We start from the raw sequence: 21741 nt of genomic DNA, 5'->3' as shown, positions 1-21741 counted from the left end.
GGTCGATGTCAAAGATCTCTATAGATAATTCAAGAGAAATAAGGACATTGGCTCTTTTTTCGTGCAAAAAAAACAAAGTTTACAAATACCATCTGAAAGGGTACCCGATGTTTGACAAAAGTGACATATGAATAGGAGGGTCCAATCGGCACTCCTACCCTAGCTGAAGGGATACACGGGTTGGAAATATATTAAATGAAATGAAGAAATGTCTTACAACCACATAATTAAGATAATTTTAGGAGGCTACGTTCGGGTCTTGGGTTCCGCGACGAATTTAGGAACATGGCATTGCAAAATCCAGGCACTGTTTGTCAGAATTACCATGACACCAAACTCGCTTTGTTTGAATGGTTACGTCCTAAAATCAACCGCATTGACATGCAATAAAAACAGCTATGAAAACTACAAACGGAGAAGTTAAGCCTGCAGTGCTGCAGACGTGCTGAAGCCTCAAGAGGCATTCCATCCATTCCACCCCGTCGGGTGATACCCACCTTGGCTGCCGTGATTGGCACGGTACAGGCGCTCAAAATCTTCAAAAACGTGGGCGGTGCGCAAGAAGCTACCAATGACCAGTATCTTGAATTTCGAGATCAACCATGGGACTGCACGTCACAGAACTATGGAAAGACTCGATAATTTCATTTCAGAATTAACTCAACACATCTGTGCTAAAAATACACATGCTGCAAATGTGAACTAAGACTTTCCGCGGAATATACTTATCTAATTATTTCTAACAATACGCATAAAAAATCACGAGATTTTATTCAACAATTTATACGATTTTCATTTTTCACAACATTCCTAAGTTACATGAAACTTAAGGTTATAACTGACTAAAATGCATCACAATATCCACTCTCAGCCCACGAAAAACGATAAATTTGTACCAACTATTTCTAGTAAACCAAAGAATCGGTGATATTTCCGGAAAGCCCTGTGCATAACATAGGAGTTCGTGAGTAACCATTGGGGTCACCCGGTGTCAAATCCTCTGGTCAGTAGCCCAGCTTTCCTCACGGAGTACCGCCGTCCTGGCCAGAAATGTTTCTTAAGAAGAAAATAAATCGTAGCGACTGAGGAAATAGGAAAAAAAAGCGGGAAGTTTTGGATTATGGTACATGGCCGTGTGCGACAGCATCCATGCTTATGAAGATTCTCGTCATTTTAGGGACTTTTTGAAATAATGTCTTCTGAGGGAAAGAAGGTTAATAACTCTAAAAAAGACCCAAGTGGATCGATCCCCTGTGCTTCTCAGATTTCAGCTGATCCAACCGTACCACGACATCAATCATATCGAATATAAGCCAAGGCAAATTAAAAAAAACAGGTACTAGCACGGGAAAAGTCACACCCGGATCAATAAATGAATATTAGAAGAGAGACGAGATTTCCATATTTCGAAATTTAATCATACACGCTAACTCACATCACATAGTCGGAAAGAGCGAAGGAAGAATATAAAACAAAAATGTGTTATAAAAATTATAAAAACAATAGTTTTTAGCATGAAACAAATAATTTCCTTTCAACTATATAATGCTAGACAGAATGTTACAGAAGAGATTACAATAACGTAAAAATTCTTCGTGCGAAAAACTGAGGAAGAAAATGGAATCAACCACAAAGAAGCCATAAAAACAAACAAAATACATTTACTAGAGTTAAAATAAGTAAAGATTCAACAGTGATAAATAAAACACAGATATAAAACCTAATACATTCTTTGAATACAAGGATTCAATCCAGATGCATATACCTATGTACTTGCAAAATAAGATTATACATATATTGAGAACTATTCCTCCCATTGGCAACAAACTTGACGAGGTGGAAGAGTTTTTGCGTTTCATGACCCCGAGATCTGTGCTGCCAATGATAATTGCTCCCGATAGGGTCAACCATGCCGGAGAGGTCGAAGGTTATGAGCCAGACGAAAGTTAGTCCGCGCAGCTTCCGTTCCGCAGTGAGGCGGCTGCAAAGGCGTCCCCAGTGAGGCGGCCATGGAGTGTCATGTTAAAAACACTATTGAGGAAGGCAAAAGAAAACCACCTCAATTATTAATCCCAAGATTCTAAACAACGGCAGTCCTGGCATCTACGGGACTAGGCCCAATCGGCTGTTTTTCGTGCCGGGCAGCGGGGAATGCAAGGCCTTCGAAGTCGTCACTTACAGTACTCCTTGCACGGAGAAATCGAAATCAGCGGCAGTAAAGACAAAAGAGGGTTGAATCGGTTGGAATTGAGACTTGTAACATTTAGACGACGCTTAGGACAGGGAAATAAGAAGATTTAATGCGGGAGATGGAGAGATGAAGTATAGCTGTGTTAAAGGGGAGATGGGAAGGGAACGGGGATTGTTGAAGAGATAACTATAATGGAGTAATATTCAGGAGGGGAAGAAAGGTCGCAAGGGGTCGCATTAGTGGTGAACACAAGGGCAGGTAGAAGCGAAGTAAACGAAGCACAAACGAGCGATAAAATTATAGTATATGGTGTTATTTGGTGGGAAATATTCCGCACCGGGAAAGTTTGAAGTGGTATTAAGGTTTCAATTTTCATCCACAACCCTCCTTCGTAACTTATGGAAATCCTTCCCTGGATTTCCATAAGTTACGTGGAAATCTTAACCCTGTATATGTTGCACGTCCACGAAGCCATGGTCGAAGATGATGAAGTTATCCGTGGCAATTCAATCGTTAATATTTCTCCAAGCTTTCACAAAATTATTAGTTGAGTTAAATTTTGAACAAAAGAACCTGATTAATATTCATATCTTCATAAGGAAAATAAAATGGGAAGACGAATGGGATGAAATGATTGCGGATGTTCTTGGATGGAAACGTCCTTGTTGAGAGAGGAGGAGGACTGGAATGCGGAGATTGGCGGTGATGCAGAAGATTAGGGTTTAAGAGCAAGGAATTACCCCAGGGAGAAAAGCATATAGCTCTGCAGGGGAAATAGTAATCATAAGGAACACTTCGGTTGAACGCGGAAAATACCAATGGATTCAGAGAAGTGACAGAAATGCCTACTTCATATTAATTTCAGGCACCGACTCAGGAAGTAAAACCAATTCGCAGTTTCATGGGAGCGAAGATAGATTCAGATCATGATTTAATGGCAATGAAATATAATGTCAGATTTGACGACACAACCAAAACGAAGGAGTAATTAGAGGCAGGGGAATAATTCATAAGGAACGAGAAAAGAATTTTGGAAGACGGGGACATCTTAAATGAAGGATATCGAAATTCGCAAACGTTCCTGTAGGAACACTTATTAGGAATCGAAATCCATGGTTTACAAAAGAAATGATCAGGGAGGCAGATTAAATAAGGATATTAATGTATGTACACACCAAATTAGGTAAAAGGAAGAAAAAATACTCGACTAATAAATTGAAAAGAGAAAACATTACATTGTAAGAAGCGAGGTGGTAAATGACGTATAAGGATTTGGAGAGTTGATTGGGGAAGTGGTAAGGGTGCGCTGATAAGACAATTGAAAGCTTGGTCAGGAGTTAGGGCGGGGCAATACCAAGCATAAATACTATCAAATATGCTGAAGGAAAAGTATTATTTGACGCAGGAAGGAGTCAATAAGGAAGGGCATGAAAGATAGATAAACGTCTTTATTCGGGCCAAATTGAGACCTTTAGGTCCCTTAGGATTGGACGGAGGAAGGAAATAATGAATGGAAAAAGAAAATGATGGGAAATGGAAAATATATACTGAACCGAAGAATTCATTGTATAGTATCGTGCTCGGTTGTACCTTGTTAGGCAGGGCTAAGAATGTGGCGGGATCCAGCCTATTTCCATTCATATACACTCATCTCCACGGGAGAAGTTAAAATTTCTGAAATATTCCTTATTCCTCCCAAATCCAGGGCTTCCCACCTTTAGCAACGCGACGACGCCACCCTTCACCTAGAACGGAACTAACATGCGCCCCTAGAATCTCCCTCATCTTACCCTTCAAGTCGCCAAGATGACATCCGGCAGGGGGGTGATTGGCCACCCTGCATTTGAGCCATTGTTAAATGACGATTAACGCAATTATAGAAGTTCAATTCGACGTAAATTACCTTTCTTACTGTTGTAGTCTCGAATTGTGCGATCGTGGCTAGAGCGATTTTCAGGTTGACTCTGGCACAGATTTTCCCTCTGGCACCTCTCACTGTGGTCCCATCTACCAACGTAATGAATCCCGGAGATTGTTCGTTGGATGTCAGCATTGAGCAGACCCTGAAGGAATAATCCAGTGCGATGGAATACCGAAGACTGCGATCAAGAGTTAAAGCGTTATTAAAGCGAACAAAGCGAGAGAAGAGGAGTGGCGTGTTCTGGACACGGTCGCGTCAGCACTCAAATGTTTTGCACTTTCCTTTTATCTCAAGCCGTGCATGACATCTCCCGTGTTCCCAGTCCCTCCCAACACAGACATTCTCATACGACACCACCTACTCGCGCGCAACGATTCTTCATGAAACTTTCCTTTGCATTCCATTTAATGACGATACCAACTCCTGCGTTTGGCGCCAACAATTGACGTTATCCAAGGTGAGAACATGAAATATAACACTTCTCAGTGTTTTCATTCGAACACTTCTCCAATAATTTCCCTTAATGCTGATTCGAAGATGTGCCGTTTCGAAAACCATTTAATGACAATGCATAGTTTATTGTATAAAATATTATCAGACAATGGATGCCCCCGGAATGCATATAATATAATTTGGAAAATACGGCTGATGGATTTCGGTTAGCCGTTTATCTAAAATAATTACATTTTCATGGTGGTTTAATTTGCTAATAAAAATTAATTCAGGGAGTTCCCGCTCGATAGGAAAGACCTAGGCAATTCATGAACGTGTGAGTTGTCGATTGTAGGTCCCGGTCTCCTCGTAAAGAGTTCGGGAACCAACCAACCACTCGCTCCTGCTCCCAATTGGCGGGCGAGGGAAGAGACGCTGCACACTGCCCCACCCCCCCGCACCAGAGAAAAGGGGGGGGGCGGAGCCCGCGGGCGCCACACTGTCTTTCTTCGCTGCTTGGCTCGCTTGGCCCGCCCGCACCCGGGAGTGACGCCCGCCCATTCATTCCATGCGAGCAATGCAATGCTCATGACATCGCGACGCGGCCGGCCGCCACCAAGCAAGGCTTCCAAGCTTGGTTTTAGGAGCATTCGAAGGAAAGTCGAGACTTCTTCGACGGAACGGCTGAAAAAGAGGAGCTTCCTATCCAGAAGCTTTGCTGTGCCGGTTCGCGTTTGAATAAATATAAGCCTAAGGAATATCCAGGTCAAAAGTAGCTAAGTGTGTAAACACACACTGCCACACACCCCAGCAGTGGCTAGCAAGGTACTAATAAAGATGGATTAAAAATCTCAGTTTTTCATTCAAATCGACAACTTCCTGGTACAACGCAACAATGATAGCATATTTCCATGCCTAGTCCCCATCGAGAAAATATGGTTATCTGTGCTTGTTGGAAATATTTTTTTAGTTTGAGCTAATTTGATAAAGATCAAAATATCTGACTCCGAACGACACAAGGATAATGGCCGATAATTGCGAGAGAAAAGGAAGGGAAGAGATTACGGCTAGGCCATGGACTAGGTTCGTACGTACACCCTACTGTTTTTCTTATTTCCGACGTCAGTCCGCTTGAGCCCAGAGACCAAAACAACCGTCTTAATTTTTGAAGGTGCAACCAAGGAATATTAAATCAAGGGAAAATACATTGTGGTCATTCCGTGTATGACGCACAAGTTGGCCCATGATTCGATTGTAAGTTCCCAGTGGATACAGGTGTTACTTCAACCACTAATCTAAAGTTTTGTAATCCTCCAAAAGTCACCTCACGGGCGTGGGGGAGCACTCGACATAATCTCCAAAAATGCGCGCACAAAAATTCGAAAACAGTATCAAAACAATGAACAATACCAAAGCTGACGGAGAAATACACCTTCCGACGACTAACTAACTTCAAGGCTGTGCGTTTCACCTCGGAGAAGAACTTTGTCCTCTACGAAGTCCATCGGAGGCTTGAGTAAACATGGCGCGAAACGAAGTCATTCGTCAACGAGTCAAGATAAATGAAATACTAAAACAACTACTCCTGACCTGATGTTGTCTCTACTTACGTTGAGTGCGATGCGCCTCCCATTCGCGCCAGAAGAAGGGAGAGGCATCGATTAATGATAACTACGTCCTAGTGCAACTCAGATAACGCTGTTTACTATTAGGTACTACTGTTTACTAATGCCTTGATGTTTACGAGTTTGTCGACACATGAGCGGAAGTGGCACTGTTTTTCTTTTTTGACGTCATGTTAAAGGTCTAATGGAACACACGCTATCGTTTGTTGTGGCAGTATATACATAGTATATGAGTAACACGCGAGTGAACAACTGGGCGAAGGGAGTTCTTTAATTTAATGAAGATATCCATGCCGATAAAATGAAAACAGGAGCATCGGCGATGTGTAATGAGGAGATCGGGACGGTGTGGTAAATAGCGTACTAACTCCCCACCCTGAGGGCCCAGGTTCGAAGCCTATGGACGACCGATTTTTTCAGGGGTATCCCATTCCCTACTTGGGGTGCTTTAGGGAGAGCACTTAAGAGTGTGTACGCCGTCCGCCGGATGGGACGTTACATTGTGTGTGACCCCTTGGTGCCTTTGCGTAAGAGTAGGCTAATGCCCACGCCGGGTTTCTCTCCCATCCATCCCTAACGGCGCAAATAACCTCGGCCGTTGGTCACCTCCCCTAACAATTACTAATATTATTACATCTACATCTACATAATGTGTAATGAGAAGGAAACGGAGAATGTCGAATAATGGAGAGACACGCTGTGGTACTTCATACCACTTGGACAGAGAGAGACAAAATTCGCTAGTCTTTATCCGGAATAAATTTGCAATTAGCACTCGACTCAAGGGATTTCCGCGGAAAACATCTGTGAATCGAACTATCTGCAGCATAAAGAAACCCAAAGCAACCACTTGGTCCATACGAAATTGAAACAACAATTTGGCCAGGGTTTAAACGATACAAAAACAACTAGCTATACCAGGACAAACGATAAATAAATCGGCCAAACGACGCAGGACGAGCAAAGCGGCCGCACGGGAGGAGAATTATTTCCACCATAATATGGAAGACATTTATTTGCGGGTGAGCATCGTCGATTGTCCGTCGGCGCTCCGTTGTATGTTATTAATATTTGGTAGACATTTTTCGAGCCTCGTTTTTACGTCGCAGATACGTCCGGAGAGGCTCGCCTACACAACTCGGACGACGCGCCAAGACCAAGGCAACGCAGCGCTCTTGCCAACAACCGCTGCCCTCCACTAGGCCCACGAGAGCGTCTTCGGCCGAGGAAAAGATCGCCGGCATTGTTTCACAGAAATAACAAAAACGCCAAAAATGTGGGAATCTAAAACACGAAACGGGCTGGTATGGCGCTTAAACTGAGCGTTTGGGGACGACGAAACTCCCCCGCCTCCAGAAAAACCGGTACCATCCCCGTCAAACCGGTAGTTACGGCCGCTTTACCCGCATCTACGCGGGCTAACGAAGCTAAGGGAGTAGGGGGAGTTGAGCCATACGGAACCCAAAACCATTTCCCTATTCCCCTTTGGGACCGTGGTTTGAAACTGGCCACCATCACTGCTGCATACACTACACTAGCAGTCAAGGCCTGCTCGCAGGTTTAGAGAGGTGCAGAATGTTTCCTGCATCACAGAAGATTGCCAACTGAAAACTGAGCGTCCTCAAGCAGAAAGCTACAGTGCTAGGTAAATAGAATCACCTTTGCCGTTCAATGGGTAACAAAAACGTTCTAGGAGTTCTCCAATTTAATAGTTCAGTCTGTCCTGAAACATAAATATTTTGGTGACATACAGGCGGGAAAACGAACGGGGAACTATCAGCTTCATTCAAGCAATGTATAACTTCAATGCAATACTACTTAGCACGAATAAGGTAGTTGAAACAACACGAAAGTCCTTTTTTTGAAATAATAAATGTACCATGTAATTGAAATTTGCATGCCCACCAAAATAAAACTGAACACGAAAGACCCGCGCTGTATAGTAGTTAAGTCCAGCGGGCCCCGAGAAACCAAGGACTCATCCATAACATGTTCAAGAGGATTGGGACGGTGCGGTGGCTAATGATAAGGCTTCCCGCCGAGAGGGCCCGGGTTCAAATCCTGGAGACAAATATTTTTCAGCGGTTTCTCTACTTGAGGTGCTTCGAGAAGAACACTTTGAGTGAGTATTACGTCCGTCGGAAGCGTTACGTTAAACTGGGGACCCCTTGCCGCCTTCCCACCAGAGTAGGCGAATGCCGACGCCGGGTTTCTCTCCACTCTTCCTTTTCCATCCATCCCTAATGGCACTAGATACTACAACTAGATACCACTGAAGTGAGGGAACATTCTCAAATCATTACACCCAAACGAAAATAAGTTGCGCTCAGATGTGCGGCGTTGAGAAATAATACTACGGGAATTACTTCATCTTTATCCCAAGTCATTTCGGACATATGAAGCGCTAAAGAGGAAAAGGGTCAAAGCCAAACTGATGATGACTCATTAGAGGACTTAAACTGCGAGGCAGTGGGGGAGAGTGAAACCAAAGCCACAGTCTCGAGCAGATATTTTTAAAACGTGTGCACTAACGACGGCTCCAAACCGATCGAAAATATCCCGGGAGGAAATCAATTAATCAGATAATCATAGATCATAATGGTTAAGTACAAGTTAAAAAACCGCGGTCTATCGGACTTGATAAATACCCGGAACTGAAAGGGGTACATCCACACAAGTGTTACGAGTTGCTTCGGATATTGCACCATTTCTAGAGAACGTTTTCAGAAATGCCGTAGCGGGAGGATAAGTGCCGAAATGACAATTGACCCCGTCGCCCCCACTTACAAAGGCGGAAATGAATGGGACCCAGTTCGGCAATTAATTTGGGTTGAAATTGAAGATTCCCGCCACACATTTAACATACCACTATCATCTGAACGCACGGGCTTCAACGCTCACTAAAGAAGGGAGAGGTATAAAAAGAAGGAATAAATTAGGCTGCAAGTCCTAGAAATTAGTTTAACGTCTGTGAGTTACAGCGTGTACTAAAATACCCATAAAACATAACATATCGTAAAATAGCCTCCCTTAGTCTGAACATTATCCAAATAGTCGAAATATGTATGACGGGGAACTAAAACGAGATTTAACAAGGAAATATGCCGTCATTTGTTCCCAGGTGCTTTTACTCTGGTCGTCTAGTATGCCTGGGGGAAAAGATTCCTCAGATCCCTCCCTTCGACAGTCGATCCTTCTGATTTATTCGCGTTTCGCACCCTTTGGTGCCGTGTAGACCTTCACGGTGAATCTCTACACGCCGCAAAAGGACTCCTTCACACACACCTACTACTTTGTCATGAAATGCTTGTTTTCTCTGTTCAATTTAGCCATGAATATTCATTTTTTCAAGGCTTCCACCAAATTTCATAAGACTAGTGTGGTATTGTGTGCACTCTAACAAAGGCATTTCAAGAACCGGGAACGTTCTCTGCGCTTCCTTTCCTCTATTCTCTACTCTTCTGTGAAATGATCTCATATGTTCGCAACACACATTCGATTAATGTGTGACCCAAAATTAGTTTCCCTATATCATCAAAAATAGAACGAAGAGATTCAGTAGTGGGAAACAGCGGAATTCCTAAGACTGAACTTTTCCTTTCAGTGTCTCAACAGTTTGAAACCAAATTCTAATGCAGGGTATTGTTGATGCTAAAAGGGATCAAAGGAGATACTCGTGGTAGGATTTGCTGAAAGTGTAACAACTTTTCGTTCTGAGATGAACATTTTTCCCACCACCCAAGATGAACAATTATTACTCCGAAACTAAGGTACACAAAGATTGTTACCATTAACCTCATCAACATTTTCAAAAAATGGAATGGCCATTTAGATTTTCATAAAACGTTGGCCTTCGTGGACCACTCGAATTGGAATAACGAAAGTCATACTCAAGACTTCAATAACTGGGTAAGTCATCATTCGAGCAACTCGAAAATACAGTCCAACCCAAGGACGTACATGCAAACGAGGTGGACCGGAAGTTCCAGTTTCGCATTTAATTTAGAGACAGGAAACACTAGGCAGAACCATTTACCGACGTTAATGCCCGACAAATACGAGCCACCGCATTACAAATTTATGTGTAAAAAACAAATAAGATTTCATCCTAGAAGGCAATGCAGCCGCCGCCGGGAAGGAGAGATTTGGGTGGCCATCGGCTCCAGTGCATTCCGTCGCTGAGCGGCGAAGTGAGTGACAATTCTAGCAGAACCAGAATCCAGTATTTACCGACTAATGGTAGAACTCAACCTATACTCGTAGGTGTTCCTCAAAATACGTTCTTCCTGTACCAGAAGCTGAATGCTCGTTTTTTGGATTAATTTTATTCGCACAGAATTACGTTCGATTCAATATTTGTCCAGCCACCTTCTGCTATCATCCAGTCGTTGAAAACTGGTGAGTGTTTCTTCCTAGTCCCGCGCTCTACGATGGCAATAATTGATAGCAAACCGAGTAAAAAAAAATTAAAACGGGGCAAACTACTCTTCAACAACAGTGGAGGGTCTGCGGGGCAACACCAGTGGCCATCATTAAACAAACCCTTAACTCAGGGTTGGTAATTGGTCCGATCCTACACCGATCCTATTACGCCTTACGTAGTTAAGCTTCGTGAGAAATATTTAACTCGACCTGGCTAAAGTATGTAATAAAATAGATATATTTAAATAATTAATTAAATGCTCACCACCGTTCCCCCAATCTACCCCCTACTCTAATAATACCATTAATCAGCTTTTTCCTTGCTGCAGACGACCTCAAGCCATCATCTCCCCATATCCGCGACTCTCCAACGAATAACTCATTTACGAACACATGCATCTGTAAGGCTGGGCTTTGAAACGAGGACTCCGGAATTAAAGCACACACGCGGTCCCTCGGTAAAGAGAATAGTTGAGACATCGTTTTGACCAACATACCCGTCCGTACTAAAGCAAATAAGTAACTAACTCGGTGTCGGAGGTGTAAACTCTAAATCGAGGTAGTAAAATATAATTTAAAACATGCTGGGACGCAACATTTTCTCCAAAAAACATACGAAGTAATACTGCTCATTAATGGCTAAATTATCCCCGTCATATCTTATCTAGATGAATCATTAGCTCCCCGCGTCTATAATAAATTAAAATTATGCATTCATAGTGCCATCAGCTTTAACAGGTTTAACCCCAATATTTTCATTAATTAATGTCATAACTTATTGTTTCCGAGGGAGATCAGATGCACCCGCAGTAGTTTTTCTCGAGCCGCAATTCATGACGGAAACGGCTGCGCTTGAACCCAAATAAAAGGTACGATTACAGTCACGTGCTCCGATCACAGGTTGCCGCTTGAGTTGCGGTGCGGTGGTTTCCTTAGAATCACGAATGGTGCACGGGAGAAAATAATGCGTCTTGAAAGGCGTCCGCCGGCCACCCACCCTCGATTCAATCCAGGTGGTTTACCACTCGGAAGGTGGAATAGGGACGAGGACGGCCGCGCGGCACGGGGGGGTGTCTGACCCCCCTCCCCTCGCGTATACGAACTGTCTGCGTCGCGGGTGGCAAAGGCGAATTGCTGGACGTACGCGAAGTGATATCCACAAATTTCAAAGGAGGTTTGGCCGTTTGATGGCCGCGGCACTGACGACGCAATCGGAATGGCAGGGGGCGTGGGGGATGGAGGGCGGCTGATAAAAATTAATCACCTTTGAATACTTATGCCGTACCACTTTTTTAAAATACACGGAAATAATATCGAATTTATGCATGAATTCCATGGAACTGGACCTAAGAAAAACGGTAAGTTCAGCACTTTACATGAATGCTCCCGATACCACTCGTCACCGCACCAAACTCTCGCATGTGGTGTGGATTGCTTTAGGTGTTTCAAAAGAATCATCCACTAGAATGTTCAACAAAACGTTCCACAAAACCTGCAAATCAATATAAGGCAAGGTGAAGTTAGTAATGATTATTTAGGTCCCAGAGGACTGAGTTTTCCAGACTTAAAAAGATGAATTCTGACTTACGTTTATAATGATTAGAGATATGTGAAAGGCTCAATTCTTGGTAAGATCGTCGAATTTTTTCCCTGGGCTACGGGATGGGCCTGCCGGCGACGTAGTCTTTCCCCAATCGTGTGAAATTCAGTATTATAGCATGGATTTATTGAAGGAATGGGTATCTTCAGAGGTCTAAACTAACATTAATCCTGTTAACCAAGAGCTTCCATGCATGGCCGATGAAATCGAAATTCAGCATATATTGAAATAGACAGTTTTCCTTGAATATAGCTATGCTTCATTTTAGAAGCGTTGGCTAATTTTGGTGAGATATCTACTGCCTTTTAAATAGGTCGTGAACCTTGGATACCGTTTATCTCCATCTTCTTGGAAAAATGCAACAAGCGTGATATCGTTTCAACCTCACGTCGGGATAATTACTATCGCAGATATTAGATTTAGTAGTCGCAATAAATGGGTAAGCATTTAAAAAATGAATGTTTGGAAAACCGTAACTTCCAAGCAATGTTAACATGTGAATAAGTCATTGTTATTTCTTACGACATAAAAGACTTTTCAATGATCAATCCCACGGCAGACACACACTGCGGCTATTCCTCCCCTCTTCAATCACCGACGAATTCACGGCTGGTGCCGTGTCTTCAACCCTCCGTCAGAGCAAAACAACGAGTAACGTTCCCATAATCCTTCCGGATAGGCCAGTTTCTAAATTTAATTTGCAGTGTTCGGGGTCTTAAGCCCAAAGATCGGAGCCACGAAAGCGAAATACGTGGCTTTGCGACTAGACAATCGAAGGTTTACTATCTCTTCAAGGTGCCTCTCAAGCACAGGTGGCAGTTCTTACGCCAATAAAAGCTCTTCAAAGAACACAAAACCACTGAAAATCGCAGAGGAAAAAAACCATACCACCATAGGAAGAGGTCAATGCGATTATTTTCCACGGCCAAATTATAAACATCAGTAACCCTAACACAGAGTGATGAAAAAAGTGATACAGTTAAGAATATCAATTTGCAAATGGTAATTTGCATAACTAATATGGCTAACACTGCTCCTCTACACAAAGAGATTCCTTTGAATTCCTCAATTTATTTCATCAAAAAACATCCAAATACACCACATTCCTCAAAATGTAACTATAACTCAACTAATAGATCATTGACAAAACCGAATACATGCATACGGAAAATACATACGCATAAATAAATAAACATTATATACACACACACATATATATGTGTATGTAAATACACTAACACAAATGTATTTGTGCGTACATGCATTTCTATGTATATACTTATTTGTAACTCTTCAATACTGAGGCCGAAGCACACTCCTTTCTTCCCTCGGTTAGAGACACCGATAGATTATATCCTCTACCCCTACATAACCTATACCCGACAATATACTCTATAACCTCGCTGGCAGCTGTGTGGCCATTGCGCATCTTCAATAAGGGCATGGTACATCAAGATGCTGCGTCGGAAAATGCGATTCAACTAGGGCCATAGTACTCGCTCGAAGGTGGTGGCCCGAAACAGAAGCGTACCCAAAACATTGCCAGCTGGACCGCATTCCCTCAGCACAAGGGTGCCTTTGCCTACGCCGCATATTATGCGTCAGTGGCTCCCTACAGGATGCCTCAAACGAACTCCCTTATGACATGAAATCCTGAAATGGTTTCTTTAAAATGAACTGAAACGTGACCTGGGACCAATCGGTTATGATTATAGAAATACTTGCTTTAAAGTATCACTATAATGCAGTTGTAAATGCAGTATCAAACATTTAAATTAATTTAAAAATATTTTACGTTTGTGACGGAGGTCTTGATACCTACCGTGACCCAAGTCTTTAGTTCCAAGATGGATCATTTCTGGGTATGAAAAAATGCATTTTATCTTGATAAAACTAAATCATTTCAACAAGTTAACGTTGCTGGGATGTGAATGACAACATTGCTTTAAGATTGCCTCAAAATCATCGTATTTGGAAGAACTTGGAAAATGTCTAAGAAACGTATTATTAGGGAAGATAAATAGACAAATTGAGGACTAAATGGCCATAATTTAAAAACATGCATTTTAATTTCTAGTACCTTGGAAAGGAATACTTCTGCCATCTTACAGATATAGCTATGAAAGACTATATATCAATAATCCACCGAGCAATATTTAGAATTCCAGTTTCATACAAAGGCACAATTTCGCTAGTCAAAAGTCAATTGGCATCCACTTCTCATCCTTTTTCCATGAATCTCAAGGAAAAAGGATTTCTTCCCGAGAATATGTGAGTATCGTGAAAATTTAAAGAATGAGGGATTTACAGTAAATCAATTCGCCAGCGGTACATATAAATATAAAGGAACAGCTTCTTGTGGAACCTAGCGACTTCGGAACAGATATACAAATACATGTTAAATAGAATTCATTTCGAAGACCCCCGTAAGCACTAAACCTCATATTATTAATGGTAGTGTACCGTTTAAGGTCGGTTTCGGATGGACAAGAATTGAAAACGATACATTTTTGCCTCTCCAAAAAAACACCCAAAACATCCGACACTAAAATTAACCTTTCCACGATTCTGCATCCTTACTTCTTCCATTCCGTCCTATCTTTTCCTACACAAATTCCCCCTTGCCTTGCATCCTCCACTTTCGACCGTCGTCAAAATCCCATTCCCTAAGAAAACATTCTGCATCCACCTTTCCTAGTTCCTATGGGTTTCCCCAAAAACGCTTTCCTCCCCCACAACAGGCCTTGTACTAGCCTTCACATGCATTTTACCTTTCTCATCCTTCTTCGAACCCAATTCCGTCTCAGAAGACTCATATACACACCTATCATCTTGCTTTAATGAATGTTTCCTGGTAGTACAAATTCACACTCCATATCAGTTTTCCACCCGTATTTTCTTAAAATCCTTCATCTATGTTCCTATCATAAACTCAATTCTCCTTAAAAAAAAAGCTTCTATGCCTAACTTGATTCTTCTGTTTCTTAGCCTTCCTCCTCAAAATCCTTATAACCTTTGTTTTATTTACATCTACTCTAGTCCCTTATCTATCACACTGATTTTCTAAGGTGCCTAACAAAGATTTTAACTCCTTGGCTGGTTAGCTAACTTAAGCTTGATCATCTCTCAAGCCCAACTTATGTTATGCATTCCCTACCGACTTTTATTTCCATTTCCAGTTCATCTCATGCCTCTTTTACCATTTCCTTCATGTTGAAAAGCAAGGGTGAAAATGAACACCTAAGTCTTACCCCTCTCCCTAGCTCTGGATATCCCAACTCTCCATCGGCCACTTCGACAGTCTGAGACATCTATCTACAAACAGCGGATAAGTTGCTTGACCCTCCAATACGTTCATTAATTCTACCCAATTTACTTTATCTCCTCCTAAACAAATTCGAAACAAACAAATACTACTGATTATATTCCTTTCTATTTGTGGCTTCATTACTGCTATGCTATCACGCTTACCCCTCCCCTTCCTGAACCCTAACTGACCGTACCCTTTGTAAACATCTGAAATGCCGATTTAACCCCATTACATTAATATCGAGAACACTTAAATTGTGGAAAATACCTGCGGCAGAATTTTTCAACGGCTAAATGTTAAAACAAAAGCATGCACTTGTCATGGCGACGGACGACTAATAGATCCCCACAATATTCAAATTACACATGTAAAACATTGATTTCCCAAAATGGAAGGCGATAATTGATTTTTTATTTACAGTCGCCATAGTTACTAAGGGGTTGAACTACTCTTGGCAAGTTGGGCGCGCAATTTACTAAGCCTGATAAATCACATGTAACTTTACTGGTGAATTATTTTTCGTGGGGCATTTCATAGTCATATGTCCCTAAAATACTGAAGCCTACATTTGTATTTGGCACATGCCATATACCAGGAAATGATTCAAGTAAAAATGTCAATTACTGTAACGTTAATGATAAAGACATACGTCCCGATACGAATACGTTGAAGAAGAGCGGGTTCAATGTAATGTATATTTACTTTCTATGGCAACATGCTTAACAATGTATGCTACATAAATATTAAACTCAAGACTATCAACTCAGCTGCTGACACTGATTAAGGTAATAGTAAATAGTTTAACAAGCTATCTAATCATCGTTTACAGCAATGAAATTTGTTATGATTGTTAACAAGCAATGCACTAATATTAGTGGAATTAATGGAACCAGAGAAAAAAAGATGATGTTAGTCTAATTCGCCAAAGTGAGGCCTGGATGACAACTGTGCCACATGTTAAGAATACATGCATTAGTGCGATCTGGTGAGTAGTTACTGGGTTAAGCAGTGCCTTTTTTGTCTTAGTAAAATAGGCACCAAAATAAAACTTAATGTCTTTATATGACTATCCAGATACTAGTATTAGTCAGGAAAATTCCCATTAGAAGGCAAAATAAATGTCCATTGGTGAGTTACTACATCATAACTCCAATGATATAATAAACAAAAACCCCTCCAACCTGTTTTCGTTTTCCTGTTGGTGGGGCAAGAGCAGGGCTAGGGGCCGTTGTAGATGAGGGCGTGGCGGAGCGGTAGAGGCGTTTGAATGCATCCAGTGCTTCGGAGAGCCGCTCCGATTGACCCTTTGCTAATAGTAAATAGGCACGCCAATTGCTGGAGTCAAATCCCCAATGACAGGTGCGGTTTTCCGAGGGGCGGTGCGCGTGACACACGAAACGTTGAGGGGAAAAAAGACCCCTGCACTCAGCACATTCGATGCAGCGTGCATCACGGCACGTGTACAACTGAGGACTGCAAATGCCCTCGCACTTGCCGAAGCACTCGTGGTAAACACGAAATGTAGGCAGCTGAAAGGGAATATCTGATTGAGAGGAATTTTGCTGCGCCTTTGAGGGGTTGGAAAGCGCTTTTTGGGGACATCGATGGAGCAGTGCACTGACGAGTCTTTCCGCATCCGTCTTCGTGATGAGTCCACAAGAGGGTGCACTCGCTGGCAAAATACTTGCCACTTTGAGAACCTCCAACTGTGTAGGGTTACATCGGGAACAGAAAATCTGAAGTTCATCACACACTTGATTTATTTGCGCAAGGCTAAAATCCCGCAGTACACTATTGAGTATCTGAGGAAGGCAAAGGCGCTTTTCTCCTCCAACAACAAAACATGAAATAGCCTCGCCTTCAAGTATCGTCTCGGATCGCTCCGAACGAGATTGGTCCGGCGTTGTAAGAATAGGTTGCTGTTGAATCGGGAACGGAGGAGGGGCAAGGAAAGGGTCTCTTGGAGTATCTCTACCACCGGAAGCCGCAGCGCAGCCATCAACCGATATACTCGGTGACAAAGATGTTCTAGGATTGCATTCGGTCACCTCCTCGGAATCATCAACATCTTCCCCCGGCTCACGTTTCACGGAGAAAACGCCCACCGCAGGGCTGAGCGAGCTGGCCACGGGGCTCTTCTCCATGGCCTCCGGCGTCGACGCCACTGCCGAATCAAGTACAGTCCTCGGACCCGAAAGACTCTTCACTGCACTTAACTGGTAGGTCTTGAGCACTTTCTTAAGGTGCGGACTGTAGGGTACCACTGTCTCCATCATCGTTCACGCCGCCCAAGAGGCCACTACTACAATTCCGATGATCACGAAAATACGTGAAAGAGTGGTGACTGCAATATTCGAGCAGCCGATGATGGGGAGATGTACGAAAAATGATGGGTTTGGGGTCCGCAGACGACACTCCCCGCCGTTTGAGGGGGGTAGCGCATCTTCAGTGTTGTTTTTCCTATCCCAAAAAATCTCCTCTTCATCCCAATTCACCCCAATACCACGCTTAATTAATCCACCTACAAATCTTTGGCCCCATGGGCTACCTAACATGTCTGCCAGGGAGAGACAGTCTCAAGCTCGGCATCGCGTCTGGAGAGGAAAATGTAGGGGAAGTAAAGAAGTCGGAGAGGAGAAGTGAATAGCCCCCGCCAAAGGGAATGAGGGGAAGGGGAAAAGCAAGCGCGGCCGTTCCTTTCTACGAGCGCACCCCCCTATCTTACGATTCCGATTGGCCTGGCGTCAGACACGCCCTAATACATGTCCTTTGAATCAATTCAACAACAATACATTGGTATTGTTGGCCAAATTCAACTTCTAAAACGAGTATATAAAACTACATTGTCCGATTTTGTTTACTAAAACCACTTCACTGAACGATTTTAACTTATAAATCCAATCTCAAGATTCTAACACGGGCTCACAGGGTGGAACAGCCCTTCGCAGCAGTGTCCCTAGCGGCAGTAGACCGTGTCGTTGCGGCCGATCCCCCCGCTTCGCCCGCCGTCTCTCACTAACGGCACCTTCCTTCCCCTCTCCTCACTCACCCTCCTGTTGGTAACCGCGCCGTGAGCACTGCGGTCCGGGAGGACGAGTCATGTGACCTTCCCGTCAAAATAGCCGAGTGGCGGCTTCTAAAGTTGAGTGGAAGGAGAAGCTAAGACACTAGTCCGCGGAAGTAAAATTATTGGGAGAATGTTCCCAAAACGCTTTACATGTTTTCCAGCATCGCAAAAAGTAGCTTGGAAAATGAAATAAGCCATATGCCAATTGTATCCAAATATTTAATTTTTTTGTAATGACGATAATATTTTGGTAGGTAACCCTGTCTGCGGTGCTGATAACATGCCTGATTTAGTAATAAGTTCGCATGAAGTCTCAAAAGTTTGCCTGAACCAATACCTAAATTTAAGAAATCGTTGCAGTGCTTGATGAAATATCTTTTGTTTCAAAATGCTGTAATTATCATTTTCAACAGATATACTCTCGAAGTCTTCGGTGGCTCATCACCTTCTTTTCCATCTTTCTTGCACATTTATCGTTCCCCTCTTTCAACTTCCATTTTCCCCTCGTTAGCATGGAACTTGCCATTCTTCCCACACACCTATCACTCTTGTCCACCTCCTTAAGGACCTATTTTCTTAGCATTATTTGTTGTTGAAGTACTCTGACGTCAAATGTCATAATCGCATGCTTATATGTTTAGCATGAGTGGACACACGGCAAAGTAGTTATCCGGAAGTGGGGTTCGAGCTCCCGGTATTTAAGGTAAATGGCCACTGCCATGCCAGCCGTGCAAACGAAGCCGAGTTGTTTGTTCCACCACGCCTCACACGTCTTTCTTCCTACTTAACTTTCTGCCCATTTTAAAGATATCGGGAATAAATTTTGCTGCCTTTGAAAATAAAACTGAGCAGAGCAGCCCTCTTTATTGTCATCCGAAGATTTGAATAACCACCTGGATGGAATGTGGAGCATATTCAATGTCTGCGAAACCTTCAGCTGAAGTGCTAACATTTTTATCAGTAATCGCAAATGAGATTCAATTAAGAGGACGGAGCAAGTGCTGTTGTACTAGATATGTGATTACTACGTTATGAGCCTTGAATTTTATTATCGATCCTATTTTTGAGGTGCAAGCATCAACCCGATGGATCAGGTATTGCGATTCTGTTTGCTAATTACCTTGAAATAATTCATAATCGCTTGAACGATATCGCTCGCCCTCCAAAATCCTCTTCCCACCCACCACTTCTCACCAATGACTTGCCCGTCCTCCGCTTCGTCTCCTCCCCTCACTCTCCCCATGGCGACCTTTGCCATCGGACCCCTTTCCCCCTCCCGGCCCCCTAAACGGCCACATTCTACCCACCCCCCCTGTTCCTTCCAACGACCTCCCTCCCTCCGCCAATCACCAACAGTCTACCCCTATACTCACCCCGCCGTCTGCCACACAGGCTCCGCCTAACCTCCTCTCCTCTCCTCGCCTTCTCTCTCCCTCTCCCTCCCCGCTAGATGTCTGCCCGGCCACCGCGAAACCCTCCCCTCCCCCCTTCCAAACTCCGCTAACCCCCACACCGCCCTCCGGCGCGTCTGCTTCTTCGCCTCTCCGCCCACCCCGCCGTCTGCTATCCCACTCTCCCGGCGTCTGCCTCCTTCTCCCCGCCCCCCAGTCCCCCTTTCCCTGTACTGGCCGTCGATTCTCATTCCCCTGCGCCGCCGCCTCGCCTTTGCCTCTTGGCTGGAGTCGTCTGCCACTAACCACCCGCCAGCCACCGTCCCTCCCCAGTCCTCCCAAAGTGCGCTCTTCCCCACCCTCCTTGATGCAACCTTATCTTCCACCCTCTTCTCTTTACTCTAATACTTCCCTCTCTCATTCTACTTCCCTCCCACTCACGGCGAAGATAATCAGAAGAGGAATTACGTGCGAAATGAACACAGCCGCGAAGAGAAGACAAGGCTGTCCTTTGGGAATGACCTTGAGAGAATCGAGGCCTAGTAAATCGATGTGGGAAGAGAAGATCCTCCCGTTGCTCATGCGGTACTGCTAAGAAATATTTTCGCATCTCCTTTCCAAAATATTCATACGATAATCAATATCGGTGCTAATCATGAGCGTGCATCACCGGTAAAACAAGAAATGGCCGGTAATGAGGGCAGTAGTGGGATATGTCATCAGATGAGGACTTTACAGAACTCGTTTTCTAAACAGCATTGATCCCAACCACAGCACCGGATACTTTTTCCGAAAGGGCGAGGTCGATCCGAAGATTTTATATTAGGCAACTAGATGGAAGACCCTGCGCATACCCCATTCCTCTTCCCCAAGAAAGAAACTGAGTTTAGACTTGGAAATACGAGTTTTCCATTTTTTATGATTTCTGTTCATTTTTAAATAAGAATGCTCCATTTTTCCTTTGATAAAGGAATGCTATAAATTGCCTGATTGATTTAATTTTCTTTGATCCCTTTCATCTCGTTGTTGAACAACTTTCATATTTAAGTTCACTGTCAAAATAGTTCCCTGCCAAAGCTTGAAGGGAAGAAATAGTAGTGTGTCAGTTGGTGGATAGGTAGTTATTCAAACGAAAATCGCTCTTCAGGATACCTATGCGACACTTCGTTCATGCTAGAAATATACAAAGGACAGGGAAAAGGAAATTGAAATTTTCAAACACGAGAAGAGTAAATTATAATCACATACATTTTAAACACAGACTCTAAACCTTTCATGGGGTAAATTAGAGAAACAAAGGTGCTTTCCCGGTCGACTGCACAGGAATGGACCTAATCAATATGACCCCTCTTGGCTGACCGCCCCTGCATCCAGATGCCACGCGTCATGGGCTTCCTGGCGAAGGGCCGTGCGCACTGGATTATTCGACGGGAAGGAGGAAAAAATCGCTCCCGCGAGCGTTGAACCGTTGTCTTCTAATTGAGAGAAGAAAGCACGCCATCTCGTTGGGCGTTGAGCACATAAGGCTGCAAAAGTAGTGGAGTACAAGCCTAGGGGAGCCTTGTTTACTCGCACTTTTCGTGGCATGGATGTGTGCCACTAGTTTATCGACGTCCTGAGCTCTCCAGTGCACTGGTAAGCCTGATTAAGAATGCACCCTCCTTTCTTGTTCTATTGAAACCGGCCATTCTACTTCACCAAGCTTGAGGCACAGCAACATTCCCACATTATGACCCAACAAATACGACGCATCCAGGTCTTGATTAAATTATTTGTTACTGC

At 43.4% G+C, this 21741-nt stretch overlaps 1 protein-coding gene across 2 annotated transcripts in view; it reads right to left on the bottom strand.

Annotated features, from left to right (window-relative positions):
• LOC139695623 (ski oncogene-like) overlaps nucleotides 1–18067 on the bottom strand; it is a 151591-nt gene extending 133524 nt beyond the window's left edge. For both annotated transcript variants that reach the window (XM_071594428.1, XM_071594429.1), the window contains exon 1: nucleotides 16683–18067. In XM_071594428.1, the coding sequence (XP_071450529.1) occupies nucleotides 16683–17777 (1095 nt within the window). In that variant the 5' untranslated portion in view covers nucleotides 17778–18067. The remainder of the gene's footprint in view (nucleotides 1–16682) is intronic.
• Nucleotides 18068–21741: the final 3674 nt, after the last annotated feature.

This window comes from Hetaerina americana, unplaced genomic scaffold (genome assembly GCF_022747635.1).
Source record: "Hetaerina americana unplaced genomic scaffold, ioHetAmer1.1.p SCAF_60, whole genome shotgun sequence".
NCBI lineage: Eukaryota > Metazoa > Arthropoda > Insecta > Odonata > Calopterygidae > Hetaerina > Hetaerina americana.
This window is presented reverse-complemented; position numbering and strand designations above follow the sequence as displayed.